An 18,160-nucleotide genomic window follows, 5' to 3' on the forward strand; every position below is an offset into this window, starting at 1 on the left:
ATCACCAGTGGATTTTTAAGAAGAGAACAACATGGTGATGGGGATGTTGAGATGTGGCTGCTCTCAGCTCAGGAGTCCTGGTCTGCCTGGGCTCAACTGAGGCTACTCAGAGCATCCAGGGCAGGAAGGCCAGGCCAGGGAATGAGCCCCTCCCTTAGGTTTGTTTCCAGTGGGAGCAGCAAGTCAGCACAGAGTAGGCACTCAGCCACTGAGACGGAGTGAATGAACGAGGGGCTGCCCGTATTGGTAGTGGAGAGCAATTGGCAAGCCTGTGACCACAGATGAGAAAGGAAGCCAAGAGGTAGTTTGCAGCCAGCTATGTTGATAACTTCCTAATACCAGGAAGACACCCTGACAAAAGAGCAAATCCCAGCAGAGGGTGGTCACTAGCTCAGATGAATATCCATAGGAAAGGGGACCCCGGATCCATGACCCAATTCAGTGGATCTCTTTCCTTCCTCCTGAGAACCTGCCGATGTCATCAGAATGAGTGGCCGTAAGCCATTCAGCTCTAGGTAGAGGTTATGCCAGTCTACCATTGGTCCTCCCATAACAGGGCCCCTGAGCAGCAGGGTTGGTTCGGGACTGTTCCCAGCCTCAGATGGATTTGAGCATCAGCTATGGAACCCTCCAAAGGGTGAGGCTGGGGTTGACTTTGGCACACCCCTTTCTCCTGTCCCCCCACCACCTAGCAAGGTTTCTCTGCTCCAGGCCTGACTCCTCCCTATTTCCTACTCTTATTCACAGCCCCATGAACTTGATGGGTACAGGTCGCCATTCCTCCTCCTCTCTCTCCTCACACGCATCTAGTGAAGCGGGAAACGTGGTGATGCTGGGCGATGGCTCCATGGGCGAGGCTCCCGAGGATCTGTACCCCCACATGCAGGTACCAGAGCTGCCCAAGGGGATGGGGCCAGAGCACTGTATCTAGAGGACTCACCTCTCTGCCAGCTGGTACCAGAGCTGCCCAAGGGGTTGGGGCCAGAGCACTGTATCTGGAGGACTCACCTCTCTGCCTGCTGGTCTGGTCTGAGGGCTGACATCCCTGCCTAGTTCTCCAGTTACTTAATTCAGAACACCCAGAGCTAGCAAAACTGCATTCCACCACACGGTCCGCATTGCAGTTTCCAGGCCTTTGTTCCCAAGCAGGAAAATCAGCTTCAGTCCTGGCTGCTCTTACAATCCTCTGCCAGATTGCCTTCCTGCCTGGCATTCCTGATGGCTAAGTCCTGATTCATCCATGGACACCATCACTAAATTGACCCAGCAGCCCTGCTCCATGGTGGTGTGGGTGACCCTTAGTGCCGGCCACCAGCCTGGCCTCCACCAGGGCCCAGGGTGCTGCATCAGACACCAGGTCTGGGAACCTCATGGTGTTCAGTCCTACAATCCTGGTCATTCAGACCTCTATCCTCTTGACTTTTCTCCCTTTGCAGCTCATGTATCCCAATCCCAGGTACCAAGGCTCAGTCACCAACGTCTCTGTTCTGTCCTCGTCCCAAGCAAGCCCTTCTTCCTCCAGCCTGAGTTCCACTCACTCAGCACCATCCCAGATGATTACCTCTGCCCCTTCCAGTGCCCGAGGTAAGGATGGCAGGGTGCTGCTTGCAGAAGGGAGAAGAAAGGGCCTCATGAGCCCCGCTTGTCCTCCTCTCATCTGTGGCTGTTTCTCTGAGACCACGCTTACCTGTGCTTCCAGTGCTAGGGACTCAGGGTCTGTAGCTCCACACAGCTCTCTGGATGCCGTCAGACCCTGCTCTGAGCAATGGTTGCAGCTGAGCTGCCACCAAGGTAGCCAGCCTTCGCCTCTCCACCTCATTAAGAGGACACCACCTCGGAGAAGCTCAGTTCTTTTTCCTTGAAATGTTTGCAAGAGAAAGGTCAAAGTTAAGGGAAAAGTGAGCCATAAGGAATCAAGCCTCATGGCAAAGTATAAAAATTAAATTTGAAGATTAAAATTAACCCTGGAAAATATTATTCTAAATAGTAACAACAACCCCCCAAAACTGGTCAGTTGGGAAAGGCTTAATCAGGAAAGATGGCTCTGTAAAAAGCTATTTACTTTGCCAAATTTTGCTTGATTTCTTATTCAAAAGGGTAAATATTGTTCTCTGAGAGCCAGTATCTTTTTTGCCTTCTAAATGTAGTTACTGCAGTGAAATTTGATACTCTGTCCTTTTCAGTACAGATATTTGCAGTGGGGTGGAAATTAGCTGTGGTAATAACTAAGCTAATAGTGCCCCGTGGGATTGGCTGTGCAGGATTGTACCAGTGGTAGGAGCTTGCCAGCCAGGCACTGGCTGCTGCTTCCAGGCTTCAGAGGGATGGAGTCTTTGTTCTTGTGAAGACAAAGGAAAACAATTAGTGTCATGGAGGGTCATTAAAGAAAAAAAAATCTCTGCAAAACATATCAACCTCTAAGGTCCACAATAGGAGTAATGGAGAGAACAGGGATGAAGTGAGGGAGAGATGCAGGAGCCCACCAGGAAAAGCCTCAGCAGATGAGGATAAGATTGCAACAGCCACTGTCACAGATTCACCTGAAACACCTGGCCCAGCCCCTCATTTCTGTGGGAGAAACGGGGCCAGTGCAAGTGCCTTCAGGCTGTCCAGCCAGTTCATGGCCAAACAATATGGAGCATAAGCCTGCAGACTTGCCTGCTCTCAGTCCGATGCCCAGTCAGCTCCCATGGCTGCCTTCCTAACGTGGACTGGCATTCAGAAAAGGGGAACAGCATTCGGAAGCAGGCATTGCTAGTGTTAGGAAAGACAGATGAACCATCAGTTGGTTACATGCTGAAGATATGTTGATATGTGATGGCTGCAAATATAAAAGAGAAATGGTGATTTGTGTCAAGTATTTGTGTTACGAAAGATGCCTTTAGGAATAAAAAGGAAGGAAACCTTGAGAAGTTAGCCGTGAATGCTGTTGTGGAGTCAGCATTTATACTATCTTAAGGTACCTGCTCCTGAACAGAACTGCAGAAACTGGTTCCATAATGTAATCTGTTGTGCAGCTTTTGTCCGGACCTGAACACTCTCTGAGACATGCTCGGCTATATCTAAGTCTTTATCTGGTTATTCGTGCTAAAGACAGATCTCTGAGCCATGCTCGTTGGTGAAAACAGAAGGCCACAGAGAGTAGGTATTTTGACTCCTTTCCACTCTGACATTGCTCAGACACTTCCCATAGGCTGTGCCTGGTCTTTAGTGCCCTGGAGAACAGAGACACCAGCAGAGACCACACAGGCAGGCTGCCACCCCCTCTGTCCTTCCAGCTAACCACTTAGGATCTACTCACTCACCAAGCTTTTCTGAGTGCTCAGTGAGGATCTGCACGGCTCTTATGGCATCAGAGTTGAATAGAGAAATTCTTTTCTCCCTGTTTGGAAGTAATCCCTCTTTATCTCAAATGGCTTGGTTATCTATTGCTACATAATAAACCACATTCCAAAACTTAGTAGCTTAAAACAACCATTTATTATCGTCACTCACGGTTTTGTGGGTTAACAGGGCTCACTGAGCAATTCTCACTGCATTCTTTCTTGAGCTTGTGGTCAGATGTTACCTGGGACTAGAATCATAAAGGTTCGACTAGGCTGGACATCCAAGATGGTTCACTCAACGTGGCTGACAGATGATAGTGAGTATCAGCTGGGAGCTCAGCTGGGGCTGTCAAACAGTCCCTACCTATGGCCTTTCCCTGTGGCTTGGGCTTCCCACAGCAGGCAGCTGATTTTCCCCAGAGCAAGCATTCCAAGAGACCAGATAGAAGGCTTCTAACTACTCAGCCTTAGAAATCCCAGAATGTCCCTTCTGCCACATTCTGTTGGTTAGTCAAGTCACTAAGGCCAACCCAGATACCAGAGTGGGGAATGAGACTGCACCTCACGTGGGAAGTGGCGAGTGTGTTCTGGGAGGCAAGGCACTGCTGGTCACCGTCTCTGGAGACAAGTTGTTACAATGGCCAAACTCTAGGATATACTATAGAATACGAATACAGCTGGTAGAAGTCCCATCCCTTTCTGGAGTAGACATTAAGTACAAAATTAAACAAAATCGTTAAGGTTAAATGGAATTTGGCCCAAAGCAGGGAATGATGATAAGGGCAGAGGCAGTTAAGAAAGAGCAGGAAGTTACTTTGAGGCTACAACATTCATGTGTGGGCCCATCTGAGAAAACTGTGGGTGCACCATGGACCAGGCACAGTGTCAGGCCCTTTGAGAGAACACAGATGGCTGTCCGGATGTCACAGGGGAAGACCACGGTGAATACAGTAGAAGGAGGGAGTGGTCACTCCACTTGGGGTGATGTCTGGTGTTATGGGTGAGAAGGCCTTCATGGAGAAAGTGCTCTGGAGAATCCTGCACAGAGGAGGCCCTTTCCCACTCCCAGGAGTGGTCATGACACCAGTGGCCACTGGGCCCACTGACACTCTGCTGTGGAAACCTTCAAGCTGAATGGTTTGCAAGGCACAGTCTAAATTCTTGTAAGTTGGTAGCTCCCCCTGCTGGTCAAAGGCTGCTTGGGACTAGGAAACACAGGGCTTGTGATTGATCCTCCCTGAAGAACTCAGTCATGCTGGGACTTGGCCTCTGTGGAGCTTACCAGACTGCAACTCAGGTAATTCTAAAGTCCTGGGACACAAAAGCCCTTGTGTCAGTTTAAAAACAGTTTAAATGTTTTCATGAAAAGTGGCCGTCACTCTCTTCTACTGTGGAATTAGCTGCTCAGGGTAGAGGGCAGCTGGAAGGAAGGGAGATGCGGAGTTGGGGTGTTCTGTAGCAGCACAGGGCAGCCCTTTGTTTCAGCACCAGAGGGGCTTCCAAGGCATGGACACAAACATTCAGTGGCGCCTCTGAGCCTGCTGCCTGCTGTCCCTCCCTCCTAGCCCCGTAACATGTCTCAGGATACTGAGGGCACCGACCTAGGGTTGGCCTGCTGAGCCAAGACGTGAGCTCTGTAAGGTTGGGAACCACAGCCAGTCTGAGAAAGGCGATGTGCCTTGTCCCAGCCGCATGCCTGGTGTGCAGTGTGTGGTAGGTGTGAGTTTGACGTAACAAAGCTGGTGTGAAGGTGCTGTGTCTGTTTCTGTGTACACTACAGGGAGGGTGGCCCTTCAGAGCCACGGCTGGCAGGGCCCAGAAAGCGATTCTCTGGGAAGGCACTACGGAAGTCAGTGGGAGTGGGAACTTTTCTCCTGTGCTCATTAAACACTCATCTTCTTGAAGCTGCCTCAGAGCACAAGTTCTAAAACAAAATATTGACATCAGTAAAAAATTACCAAATAGTAGCAAGTCAAGCCTAGTTTTCCCAAAAAGCATACTTGACTCATTCCTTATAAATGAAGATATCTTTAAGACTAGGTCTTAAAACCAGCCCTGAGGCTCCATGAACAGGATTGCTCAGACCCTCTGTGGAAGGAAATCACACAAGCAGTTATTACATGACTGATTTGTATTGTGCCGACTTCAAGGTATTTAAGCCTCGTCTTCTTAGACTACGGCAAGTACAAGAGGAGCTTCTCAAGGACCGCTGCGTCGGACTGGCTGCAGAAGACCCTTTCTGGCTGTGCCTCACCAGCGCCTCCACCGCATGCTCACAGGCCCCAGAGACCCTGGGTTTCAGGAACACAGAGCCTCCAAAGCTGCAGGTTCACCTCTCAGATGGAGCCCATGGACTGGTCTCAACTCTCTGGCACTGCAGAGAGGGGTTTCAGCCACTGGGGCCAGCCAGATGCTTCCAGTGGACAAGCAGGGGAGCACTGGAGTCTAGGTGACCCTACCATGAGGGATCAATGTGACCCCCCTAATTTCTCATGGATATTCTGGCATCAAGTGCAATGAATGGTGCATGTATTTAGAGGAACTTCCAAGTTACCCATTCTGGAGGAAAGCCAGCAAGTTAGTCTCACTACTTCTCTGGAAGGTCCCCTCAGGGACCATGGCTTGACCAGTTTCTGGGCCTATAGCTATGGCATGCATTGATGGGGACTGGGCCACACCACACCTGGCGTGGTCTGGCCTTCATAGCAGCTTCTCGGGCCAGAGGAGGTCACACAGGGGCCTCACAAGAGGAGCATGAACCGAGTTAACTCAAGAGCCTGAGTTAAAGCTCCACAGCTCCCAGGCTAGCCTCATGACCCCCGTGGTCACTGAAGGGCCACCTCAGAGTACGAAACCCTGGAGAGCCACCTGGGTGCAGGCCCTGGGTCCCCAGGCAGTCTGGCTCTAGGGCTCCAGTAGAGGAAAGCAGAGCCAGGTGCTGGGGGCCTGGAATCTGGGAGGAAAGCCTCTGGGTAAAGGTGGTAGGGGCTGCTGAGAACAGGGCCTGCGGTGTCTGGAGAAGGTAAGTGTGTGGAGACACAGCATGTCAAGTAAGAACTGTGCCGCTACATTGTCCGAGTGTCTGTCTCTGTGATGGCGCCATTGCAAACTGGCCCGTGCCAGTGTCTGGGCCCCTGCGAGGGTCCAGCATCCAGGCCACACCCATCTCCCCATAATGCTGGGTGCAGGGGCCCCTAGGGGCCTGGCTCCATCCTTCAACTCTTCACGATCTGCCTCTGAGCATGGTGGGTCTGCATCACCATCACCCCCATATATATCTGTCTCCACTGGGATGAGAGGTGTAGCTCCCAACACCATCTACCTACCACTCTGCTTCATTCCTCTTGTGCTTACTGAGCTCATCTTCACCCCAACTGCATGGGGACACCAACCTGGTTCCCTGGCCCCAAGGGTGCCTGCTCACCAGGCACTCCATCTGTGGCTTGTCATCTGTGCATGATTGTTCTCACTTGGTTACAGGCTCTCCCTCTCTGCCAGATAAGTACCGCCATGCCCGGGAAATGATGTTGCTGCTGCCGACACACCGGGACCGTCCGAGCAGCGCCATGTATCCAGCAGCCATCCTGGAGAATGGACAGGTAGTCGATCCAGCCTCGTCACTGCCCTCTGCTGCCAGCGTGTTGGCCTGGGTTTCACTCATCACCCTTGCTGGGCTTGCTTTCTGCACAGTCCACCATGCCCGCCCCCTCCTGCTGTAAGACCCTCAGAAGGCTGCAGCCTCCTGGATGGAGCCTGCATGAATCTGAGGACCAGCGATCCAGACGGAGGGCAGTGTGGGTAGAATGGTGGCAGGGTTGGAGCTGCCATTGCTTGTATGGCGGCTGTCCTTCTGGCTAGCCTCCTGAACTACTCATCCCTGAAGAGTCTGGCAAAGAAAACTGGTTCTGTCCTGTTTGAAAAAGGCAGTGGTGGACATGGGTCTGGGAGATGGTTTTTCTCCCTGTTTGTGAAAGGCATCTTCATTAGGGCAAACTCTGCTTTCATCCATCCATTCCCCTGAAGCCCCTCACTACCTGCTGGGTCAACTTTCCACACCATCTGCACAGCTTTCCAAATACTCTTACCTGGGGGCCGGGAACAGACACTACAGGGCTTACCCCTTCCTCTACCCAGTCTGCCCTGTTTTTCTCTCAGAACCCATGAAAGTCACCTCCAAACACCTGTTCCCTGGTTCCAGAGTGCCAACAGTTTCTCAGTGGCACCTCCTTGCCCCTCTCAGCCCTGTCAGGTGGAGGGAGCAGGTCTGCTTGGTAGCTGCCCATCAAAACAGTGGGTCATATCTGTGACTCTGGGCTTGAGTGCTGCACTTCCCCTGCCCTCGGGCGACTGTGGGCCTGCACAGGGGATCTCTTAAGAGGCTAAAGTTGCGGGTAGTCAGAGTGAAAGGGGTCCCTAAATCCTTTCTGCCATTGTGTCTCCCTAGCAGGACAGACAGATATAGTGAAATGCCCTCAGTGCCTGTGTTCCCTTTCTTGGCCACATGCAAGACAGCCAGGAGCCCAGCCAGACTCCGGAGGCTGGTGCCCCCGTGCTGCACGTGGCAGCACCCGGAGCCCAGTGGCTCCAGACAGCCTTCCCGTGGCACCTGATGTTTTCGGCACACTCAAGCATGAGCCATACCGCTGATTTGACTTCCCCCAACTGATTTTGGGATATCCTTGCTCCTGTGTCCTACAACACTGCTCCCCATGGTACAGCTGGTGGTTTTCAGCTCAGCCTTTCTGATGTCTTTTTCCCTTCCCTCAGCTACCGAATTTCCAGCCAGCCCTGTTCCAGCAAGTGGTTGGAGCCTGTAAACCCTGCAGTGACCCCAATCTGTCTGTGGCTGAAAAAGGTATTGTTCCCCTTCCCAGGTGGCCTCCCCCCATGTGTGTACCCACCCTGAGCATCTGAATCCTGTCCCTGAGCACCAGCTGGCCAAGGCTGAGCCACACTCCAACATGCAGGCCTATCTGTCCAGAATCCTGACCAATGCCTGCGCTCGCTGTCTAGCTAGTCCGCTTGCTGCTGGAATTTGTACTCTGTTAGCTTGTATCTCTCTCCCTGCAGTGCCTACCTCAGAGAGGCCCCTGCTACCACCTCCCCTGAGCCCACCTTTATGGCACCTCAGGCTGCCATATGCAAATGGGGCAACCACTCCACGGCTGCCTCCAAACCAAGCCCCAGAATTCAGCAGGCCCTTTGAACCCTCTCAACTTGGGCCCTCAGGGACCTCTACTTGTTGCTCAGGACAGGCCTGCAGCCAAGTATGCCCAAGAAGAATGGGAAGGACAGGCCAAAGTAAAGTGAATTTCCCAGAGACAGCCCTATCCAAGAGAAGCCTGGGGTACCCAGAGGGAGTCCAGTCCTCCTGTAGCCGCTCTGGCCAGCAGCTGCTGGGTCCGTCTTACAAATTGCCAGCCGATCAATTATATACTATGAGACCGGGAAATCCCTAGAACAGAGGCTGCTTAGATAGAGGAGTTCTACCCTGGGTTCTGTTTCAGCAAGTGGACAGAAGAACCAGGCTGGGACCCACAAGGCCCTGGCCCAGGCTCCAGATGTGGAGACCTCATTTAGTTTTAACATGGTTAGTCAGAAGGGATTCAGCTCAGCCTGCTAAGACTGGGGACTCTGCTAAGCCTGCCTGCCCGCCACAGAGAACCTGGGCCCCTGTTTGCCCATGTCCCTACAGGTTACCCTCCCCTCCTCCATCTGTCAGAGGTTATGGCACACTCAGTCCCCAATAGTACAACCAGCTATCCCATCAGAACGTGTCCCTTTAAAGCTGTCCTTATGTTAAAACGTGTCCTTGTACCTCCTCACCAAGTCTGTCTGCTGTCCCCACTGTCACTGTTGCTCTCTTGCTCACTATGGGGAACATGCCTGTGTCATATTTAAGTATAACAGACACTGGTCCACAACCTCAGTACCTAGCAGGCATCAGCACCAAGAGCTCAACCTCAAGGGGCATAAAAATTCTGGCTGAAGATGCCCTCCTAGCCTCAAGGATGCACATCCCCAAAATACACGGCTTACCTGGACCACTGCAGCTGTGCCCCAACTACGGTGCCTTTTTGGCCTTGAGGACCAGAATCCACAGTGGGTTTTCTTCATCTGAGATGTGGAGCAATCTCAGAAGTAGCCAAGAGCACAGACGGGCTCAGAGATCAAATGGGTGCTGGCGACCAGACCAGGACCCTACGCCAACTGGATACAGAAGAGCTTCAGGCCTCAGATCAAGAAGCTGGATGCACCATCCCCAAGTGTGGGAAGGAAAGTGGTTTCTCAGAAAAGAGGCTGAGCCCTGGCCAAGTATCTCAGTTGGTTAGAGAATCTTCCCAGTATTCCAGGATCACAGGATCAATCTCCAGCCAGAGCACATACAAGAATCAAACAATGAGTACCAAAATAAGTGGAACAAATCAATTTCCCTCTCTCTCTCTCTCTCTTCTCTCTGACCCCCTCTCTCTTACCCTTCCTCCCCCCAGTCTCGTCTCTCTAAAATTAATAAAAAAGAAAAGGAGCTGAGCCCAGAGCAAGCACGTCTGAGCCACAAGGCAGCACTTTCCTAGAGGGAACACATGGGCCAAAGTAACAATGTTCTGAGTCTCTACCTGGATCCTCCAGGGAGCTGCACATATTCGTCTCCATTGTCTCATCACCAGGATCCTGAGTCCCGTGAGGACCCCACTTCTCACTTGCACATATCTATCTTTGCCAGGCAGTGACTCCCAAACCAGGCAAGCCCGCCCTCAGGGCTATTGGCTGTGCACTGGGGACCTTGGGCCAGTGCTGGACCACAGTTCACGCCCACAGAGAAAGAAGTGGCCAGGAGATGGTGGGGATCGCCCCTCTTCTGGGAGGAGTCACTCCACCACGGATTTTCCACTTGCCCCAGTGTACTCATGCTGCGTGGCAAAGGTCCCCTGGCCGCACTGCTCACCAACATCAGGCTGCAGGGCAAGCTTGATGGTTTCTGGTTCACGTGGAGTAGCTTAGATGCCCCCTTTGCAAATCACTGCACCTTTGCCAGCTTTCTTCCCCCATAGCCTTCCTGGCTGCAAGTGGGCCCTTTGAGCGAACTTTTGCAACCCCACGGTTCTTCCAGAGCCTAGGTGTGTATGTGAGATCTTGGGCTCTTCAAACCCCTTGGGAAAAGCCGCCCAGACCCAACTCTAAGCTTATTCCCTGACATTGAGTGGCTTTTTATGGAGACAGGGCTGCTCTTCTGGGGGAGAGGCACTCCAGTGCTAAGGACCAGGAAGCTCATGCTGCAGCTTAGAGACCTGCATGAGGATGGGCCAGGCCTGTCCTGTCCTGTCCTGTCCTTGGGGTGGCACGGGCTCTCTAAGGAAACTTCTGGTGGGATCCACCTGATGCTCATCAGATTCAGAATTCTTTCCCCGCTTCAGGCCACAGCTGAGTGCCTGCCCACCCAATCACTGTCACGCTCTCCCTGCAGCCACCATCCATCAGCCATCCCATGAGACTGGGAAATCCTGCTTAGAACTGAGGCTGTTCAGCCAGTGGCATTTTACCCTGTGTTCTGCAAGCCCAAGCCAGGTCCTGCCCAGTGAGGGGAAAAGGAAGGACCGCTCTGCTTATCCCTGGGCCACATGGGGCCTGTCCCCTCCTAGCCACATCCTTCTTAAAGGCCAGGCTCCAGCTCCTTCCCTTCCAGAGCCTTGTGGGCCCTGGGAGACCCTGGCATTGCCCACTCAGTATCTGGAGCAGGAAGAACCTGTACCCTGGCCCCCTCAGGCTCACTTGCACTATGACTGCCTCAGAACAGAGCCAGGGAGTAGGCCCCTGGGTTGTGAGCTCCCACCTGCTGCTGACAGCCCCACAGAGAGCTCGTACTTCCCTGGCCCCATCAGAGAAAAAGTATGTTTCTTTTCAGCTGTGTCTGTTGTCCAGGAGGGGCTGACTGCAGGATTCACATGGGCTCTGCTGCTCCTTCAGAGGGGCACCCTCAAAACCTGTGGTCCAGTCATCCCTCCTCTCCCTTCCAGCAAAGTCGCTCATCCCAGCTGTGGCTGAGAGGCTGGGATTCTGGCACTGGACTCCTTCCTTAACATTGGTGGACACCCTGTTTCCCTTTGTCCAGGGCCCACTCCAACCTGTATCCATGGCACGTGGGTGCCAGGAATTGGGCATCTACATGCCCCAAAGTACCCAGGGGCTCCACAACCTAACCTCTTAGAAAGCAGGTCCAGCTGGACCCAGGCCATGATTCTTGGGCTTTATACACTTCCTTCCAGGGGGAACAGTGAATACCAGTCCTTGCCTAGAAGACACCCTGTGCATCCCCAACCCAGCCAGTGGGCACAGAAGCGACAGCAATGGGTAGAGCTTGTATGTTACCACAGGCTCTTTGAGAGTCCAGTTTGGGGGACAGTTCCTGCCCACTTCTTGCCCGTGCAGCTGATCTAGAAGGAGCAGTCTCTGCCTCCCACCCACACTGCGGCCTGCTTCCCTGTGGCTGAGGCAGTAGGGGGGCCCTGACGCAGCTTTGTAAGAAGCTCTGTGGCCCATGCGCTCTCTGTTCTTCCCCAGTCTCATCAGCCTGTCCCACATTCCTCTTTTCACCTCTTCTGTTCTTCTCCTGGCAAGTCCTCGAGTCTGCTTACTGCGCTCTCTCAGCTCGCCTCGTCCCGAGTACTCTTCAGATGTTCACTCTGTTGCCATCTTAAGCGGCTTCTGTCCCTGGCCACTCCTTCCTAAAGGCCACAGAGTCTTCTTGGCCAGTGTCTTTTGCCCTAGGGGCCAGCGTGTGCCACTCCCACATGTGCTGGGAACATAGCGCACACCTGGAGAAGCCGTACCCTGTAGGAAGAGCTTCTCCCGCAGGGTGGCTCCAGAAGTAACCTCCCTTCATGCCATGTGTTTCCACCCTTCAGCGGTGCCAGCAGCCCCCAGCAGCTGGAGCCTGGATAGCGGAGCCCAAGAGGCCCAGCCCTTCCTGTCTGCCCACATGGGGCACATCCTGGGCCCCCCAGTGCCTCCCCGAAGCCTGCTGCATGGTAAGAAGACCTCCAGCGGGTCCCCCAGACAGTCCCTGATCTCCAGCTCTGCTCCAGGGCAAAGGCAGCAGCCTCCCAGGCTGAGAAGACTGGCGATTCTCTGGGCTGACTCAGCCAAGGAAAAACCATCCCGCCGCAGGAAGGACCCTGTGGGCTTTGGGGTCAGTGAGGTTTCTGAGTGTAGCAGGTGAGCTCAGTGAGGCCCTCCCAACCAGAGTGGCTGAAGATGACAGGAACTGTCATCGCCCAGCAGCGGGCTGGAGGCCTGCCACCTCTTGTTCCACGGGCCCTGACACACTCAACCGTCTGGACCTCCTGTATAGCCTGTCTTTTACTCCAGCAGCCTGTGTTTTGGAGAACTTCAACAAAGAGAGACTTTTCTGTGGCCCTCAATGCCGAGGGATTCCCAGGATACCCATGTCCACCCAGTTGGCCCAGTAAGGCATGCTGGTGTGCAGCCTAAGACGGGCCTGAGCTGAGGCTGTGGTTCTGTTCCCTTTGCAGGTCATTACTCCCTACACTTTGACGCCTTCCACCACCCACTGGGTGACACGCCCCCAGCCCTCCCTGCCCGGACCCTGCGGAAGGTAATGTACTGAACCAGCACCCCCACCAGGCTGTAAGATGAGTCATGTCCTCTGCTCTGCAGCCTCTGGGGTCTACAACAGGAACCCAAGCCATCCCCTGCCCCCTGTCCTGGAGAGCCCAGCCCGACAGGAGCTGGGGGTGGCCACAGCCACACCTGGGATGCAGATCAGCAGTCTGTCCTGCAACCAATGTGATTGGGGCAGAGGGCTTACAGGGTCCTGGGTACGGGGACACAAGTACCAAGTGTGTGAGCAACTCTGGTAACGCCACGAGCTGTCAGCACACCACAGTTCAAGGGGTAAAGAAACAGTCCTGTGGTAGGTCACAGAGCATCTTAAACTAGAGTCTAGTCCAGGGGTGTCCCAACTTTTTGGCGTCACTGGGCCACACTGGAAGAAGAGTTGTCTCGGGCCATACGTTAAATGCATTGTGATGCATAATCACAAAAAAATCCCATAATGTTTTAAGTAAATTTATGATTTTGTGTTGGGCTGTATTCCTAGCCATCCTGGGCTGCATGCGGTCCACAGGCCGCAGGTTGGACACCCTTGGTAGTCAAAGCAAGCAGCATCAGGCACCAAAGTTTTAGTAAACAGAAAAAACTCATTAATTTTCCTGCAAATTAGAAAAGACTGACTATCACAGATTGTGGCAGCACAATGTACTCATCTGGTCCATGGCCAGCTGAGGTTCTTTCTGCCGCCCCAACTGTCCTGACAGCCCAGCCCTTCCATCAGTACCCCAGAGCCACAGCCAGCAGCCCGGGGCCTGGCTGCAGGGGGCACAAATGGCCAACAGCCAGGGCAGGGCCATGCTGTGGCCCACAGAGGTGCAGGTGATTCTGAGGCTCCATGGGCTTGCTGGGGCCCAAGGGAACAGGGGCTGCTGCAGAAGAAGCAGGACACGCCGTTGCTGAGGGCTGTACTGAAGTTCCTTAATACGTAGACTTGGTCTTCTCTTCACACCGTGGCCATAGGCCAGTCTGGGGAGAGGGATTCTGACATGCGTGCCCTGTCTTTTGCAGTCTCCTCTCCACCCTATCCCCGCCTCCCCCACCAGCCCCCAGTCGGGCCTGGACGGCAGCAACTCTACACTGTCCGGCAGTGCCAGTAGCGGTGTGTCCTCCTTGAGTGAGAGTAACTTTGGGCACTCCTCAGAGGTCCCACCTCGAACCGACACCATGGACTCCATGCCCAGCCAGGCCTGGAATGCAGATGAAGACCTTGAGCCACCCTACCTCCCTGTTCACTACAGCCTCTCCGAGTCCGCTGTCCTGGACTCCATCAAGGCCCAGCCATGCCGAAGCCACTCAGCCCCAGGATGTGTCATCCCTCAGGACCCCCTGGACCCGCCTGCGCTGCCACCCAAGCCCTACCACCCCCGCCTGCCAGCCTTGGAGCACGATGAGGGCGTGCTGCTGCGTGAAGAAGCTGACAGGCCTCGGGGCCTACACCGCAAGGCCTCACTGCCGCCTGGGAGCACCAAGGAAGAGCAGGCCCGCATGGCCTGGGAGCACGGTCGAGGGGAACAGTGAGGGGCAGGGAGGCAGCTGGGACGCCGCCCTCAGAACAGCTGGCTCAACCATTCCAGGTCCGAAAAGCAGGTACTCCCCAGGGAGCCGGAGAGGCCTGGCACTCAGGAGAGAGCCACCTGAGTCTACGTTCTACTGCCGTGAACTTGTGTGTTGCCATGTACAGAGGCCGCAGCAGCATGAGGGTTGTGGCTTCTCTTTTTATTTCATTTCTACGTTTCCATTTCTATGGGTTTTCCTTTCTTTTTTTGTGCAGTAGATGCTTTCTTCCTCCTGCAGTTCCAGACCATGTGGAACTCTATGGAGATATTGCACAGACAGATCGCTTTGCAGCTTTGCAGGGCCTGAGGTGGGAGCCCAGGCCACCCCCCCCCCCCCCAGGGTAGAGATGCACAGAAGAATGGAAATTGCACTAAGGACCTCTTCTTTTGCTGTGTGGACAGAAGAGCTCATGTTTATATTCAGGGATTGCGTGGACCATGTGGACTACATGTCACAGGTGGTGGACAAGGGGGCTACAAGCCGTTTTGCACAAATGCCTGCTCACCTGCCCACTCTTTCGTCCAGGAGTATGCAACTGAGGGGCTGGCTGGGCCAACGTGCCAGCTCAGGCATGTGACCTGGCCTGACTGCATGCCCGGGCACACTGCCAGGCTCCCACCAGCCAGTCCTGCCTCCAGCTCTGGCTTGGATTTTTCCCTCCATCACTTTTATTTCTGACCATTTGCTCCTTTCCACTCTCAAGACGCCTCATGCCCTGCAGGAGCCCCGTTGACAAATGGAGCTGCAAAGGTTGTCTCCCACCTTCTGGGGCTTGAGTGGGAGTGTGGAGCCAAAGGGACTACCCTAATGACCTTCCTCCCCAGGGCCCAAGAGACCATGTGTTGAAAGATTAGCTGGTATAGGATTGAGGTTAAGGTGCGGCAGGGGCCGGAAATCCTGAGCTTTCAGAAGTGGCCAGAATGCCTGTCATCCAGCTCCTGAATCAGGGATTTTCAGCACTACCTCTGAGCAGTGGCGTTGGCTGCCCAGCCAGGCTTCCAAGCCCTGAGGACTCATGGTCAGGTTCAGCAAGCTCCAGGGTAAGCAGGGTGGGAAGGAGCCTCTCCTTTTGGAATCAGGGAGCCACACAAGTTGAATTATCCTCTTTAAGTGGCCAAGTGCACAAGTGGCCAACTCCGGGCAGTGGGGACCACCACTCAGGGTTCAGGGCGGGCAGGAGGGCAGTTTCTCCAGCCTCCCCGGTCTGTTGGACAGAGCGCATTGGAACCTTCGTGGGAAACTTTCCGGTCAGGGCACTGATTTTCCTCTTGGTTTATTATTTGGGGGGAACAGGGTGAGGAAGTAATGGTATTCTACCAGGGTGCTTCTTAGTTACTTTAAAAAGTCTACATCCGGACTTTAGTCTTTCTTTTGCTTGAGTTCACAACTTGATGGTCACAAGGCTGCCTTCTCCTCGTTGAGCAGGTGTGTTCTCCCTTAGTTACTCTTCTGCTGGCCTGTCTGACTTCCATGGCCGCCTCCCCACCCCTTCTTCATAGCCCCTTTCAGACAAGGCCATGGTCAGGGTGTTTTTCTCTTGTAAACGAACACCAGCTGTTTAATAGGAATGCCAGCAAGTAACCTATTAGGAAAGGTGGAGGGCCACATTATCTTCAGGGCGTGTGGGGGTTTTTGTCACCATTGTGGGTCCTTTCTGGTACTGTAAGGATAACTCTGGGCAGGGTGGGTCAAGTCACAGCAGCCCCAGCCTGGGAGGGCAGGCCTGGACCACTAGCGTTCCCAAGAGTTGAAGTATTTGGGGGCTAGCTTGTACCTGATTCTTGGGTAGGAGGGTATCTTCAGACTTTAGGGTACCTCTGAACCTCAGTCCCTGGACGAGGCAGTCATCACGAACAAACATCTACCTTCACCCTGGTGGCACGGAAGGGGAAGGAGAGCAGTGTGGGTTCACCTGGCCTTCCTCTATGCAAGGTGAGCCACGTTTGGTTTTGCTCTCCATTCTTCCCAGGGGATGAAAAGAACAGATTCCAAATCCTTTTTGTTGGAGAATCAGCCAGTGTGAAGGAAAGTGGGAGGCCAGAGGTGAGAATCCTCTGAAAAGAATGTGAATAACTGATTTTCATTCTTTCAAGCTTATTTGTAAATACCTATTTGAACCTTCCTTTTCTTCGGGTTGCGCTACCGCCCAGTGAGCGCGTAGTGAGGGCAGTATCGCCAGCGCCTAAACGACACACTCGCATCAACTAGAGCTCTGCTTTACCTTGGTGCAATTTTTGGAAAAAAAAAAGAAAAAGAAAAATAAATAACTAAATACCTATTTGAATGCTGTGTATTTGTACAGGAATTTGAGCAAAAAATGTATAGAGTGTGATGTCCAATCGGTATTCAGCCCTGTAAATGTGTTTTTAACTTCTGGTATTCTGTGCTTATTTAAAATAAGAAAACTTCTAACCATTTCTTTTGTGTATTTATGTTTAAAAAAATAGGTGGTTTAAAAATGATCTTACTTGTACCAGAAAGCAAAGTTAAAAAGACAAAAATTTGTACTGGTATCCCAAGAGGTATTTTACTGTATATATTGTGGCAGCATGTTCTACATCCAACAAGTAATGTGAATTTTAGATGTAAATATCTGACACCTGATTTCCCCCCTTTCCCCACTCCCTTGATTGCTGTGATGTGAATTAAAGATGAATACCTGATACTGACCCACTGAATTCACTGAATGGGAGCAGCACAGGTGCCCCTCTCTGACCCTTGCCGCTGGGCTCCAAGCCCTTTTCGCCCCTTAGAAATCTTTCTGCAGCAAGCACAGAGCCAGCCTTTCCCACGTCCTGCCTTCAAGGACAGATAGCCTGGCCTTGCACTTGAAACGAAGGCAGCCAAAGAGGAAGAAACCTCCTCCAATGCTAGTGTGCGGACCCCCCCAGGACCCTCAGGAAGTGCCCAGGGCAGGCAGGGTCCTGAGCGCTCAGCTGCGACGCAGGCGGCGGCCAGCCACCTCGGCTAGGCTCCCGGAGCTTGTGCGGACACGGGGAACTGCTCCTCGAGTGGGGACAAACCTAAGCCTACTTCCTTCCCCAATCCCAGGCCGCCTGCTTCTAACCCATAAGCCACCGACCTCGCTCTTCCTAGGGGAGGTCGCCCAACCCAGTCTGTCAGCCCACGCACGGCGGGTGCGGGGCACCGGGGTGCAAGCGGTTGACACCCGGGCTGCTTGGGGAAATTCGGACACGGTCAGCAGGTCTCGCAGGCGCCGGAGCCTCGCCAGCGGTGGCCGCCCATCCTGCCTACCCAATTGGGTCGCGGCTGACCCCGGAGCCCCTGACCTGCGCCACTAGTCGGGGCCCTTAGCGGAAAGATCCGCAGAGTCTCCTGGGAGAACGTGGGGCCCGAAACAGGGGTAAGGGGGACTGTTCAGCGGGCGCAGAACCACGGCCGAGCCCCACTTGTACCTGCGGCACCCAGCCTCGCCATCATAGTTGCCCCCTCCCAAAATGGCGGCCGAGCTAGTTCCGCCGCCGCCTGCGCTTCCGGCAGCTCGCCCTGCTTCAATCAGCGGCCGACAACTGTCTAGGGCCGAAGGCGGGCGCCACCACTAACCAATGGAGAAAGGCAGCGTGGAGCTGCCGGTCTGGGCTTTGGAGGGCGTGGACCAATGGGGTCGCGGCATGTGGGAGGGCGCA

The 18,160-nt window shown here is 53.7% G+C and overlaps 1 protein-coding gene and 1 non-coding gene across 2 annotated transcripts in view; both read left to right on the forward strand.

Annotated features, from left to right (window-relative positions):
• The window catches only part of DOCK3 (dedicator of cytokinesis 3), a 267,364-nt gene extending 250,188 nt beyond the window's left edge, over positions 1-17,176 (forward strand). The window contains exons 48-54 of the mRNA XM_053929392.2: positions 748-886; positions 1,437-1,584; positions 6,807-6,925; positions 8,094-8,181; positions 12,230-12,352; positions 12,857-12,939; positions 13,965-17,176. Of these exons, the coding sequence (XP_053785367.1) occupies positions 748-886; positions 1,437-1,584; positions 6,807-6,925; positions 8,094-8,181; positions 12,230-12,352; positions 12,857-12,939; positions 13,965-14,474 (1,210 nt within the window). The 3' untranslated portion in view covers positions 14,475-17,176. The remainder of the gene's footprint in view (positions 1-747; positions 887-1,436; positions 1,585-6,806; positions 6,926-8,093; positions 8,182-12,229; positions 12,353-12,856; positions 12,940-13,964) is intronic.
• Positions 16,630-16,755, forward strand: LOC112310032 (U4atac minor spliceosomal RNA). The gene has a single exon (XR_002975347.1). It is a non-coding gene; the product is annotated as a U4atac minor spliceosomal RNA (small nuclear RNA).
• Positions 17,177-18,160: the final 984 nt, after the last annotated feature.

Source organism: Desmodus rotundus, chromosome 8, assembly GCF_022682495.2.
Source record: "Desmodus rotundus isolate HL8 chromosome 8, HLdesRot8A.1, whole genome shotgun sequence".
NCBI lineage: Eukaryota > Metazoa > Chordata > Mammalia > Chiroptera > Phyllostomidae > Desmodus > Desmodus rotundus.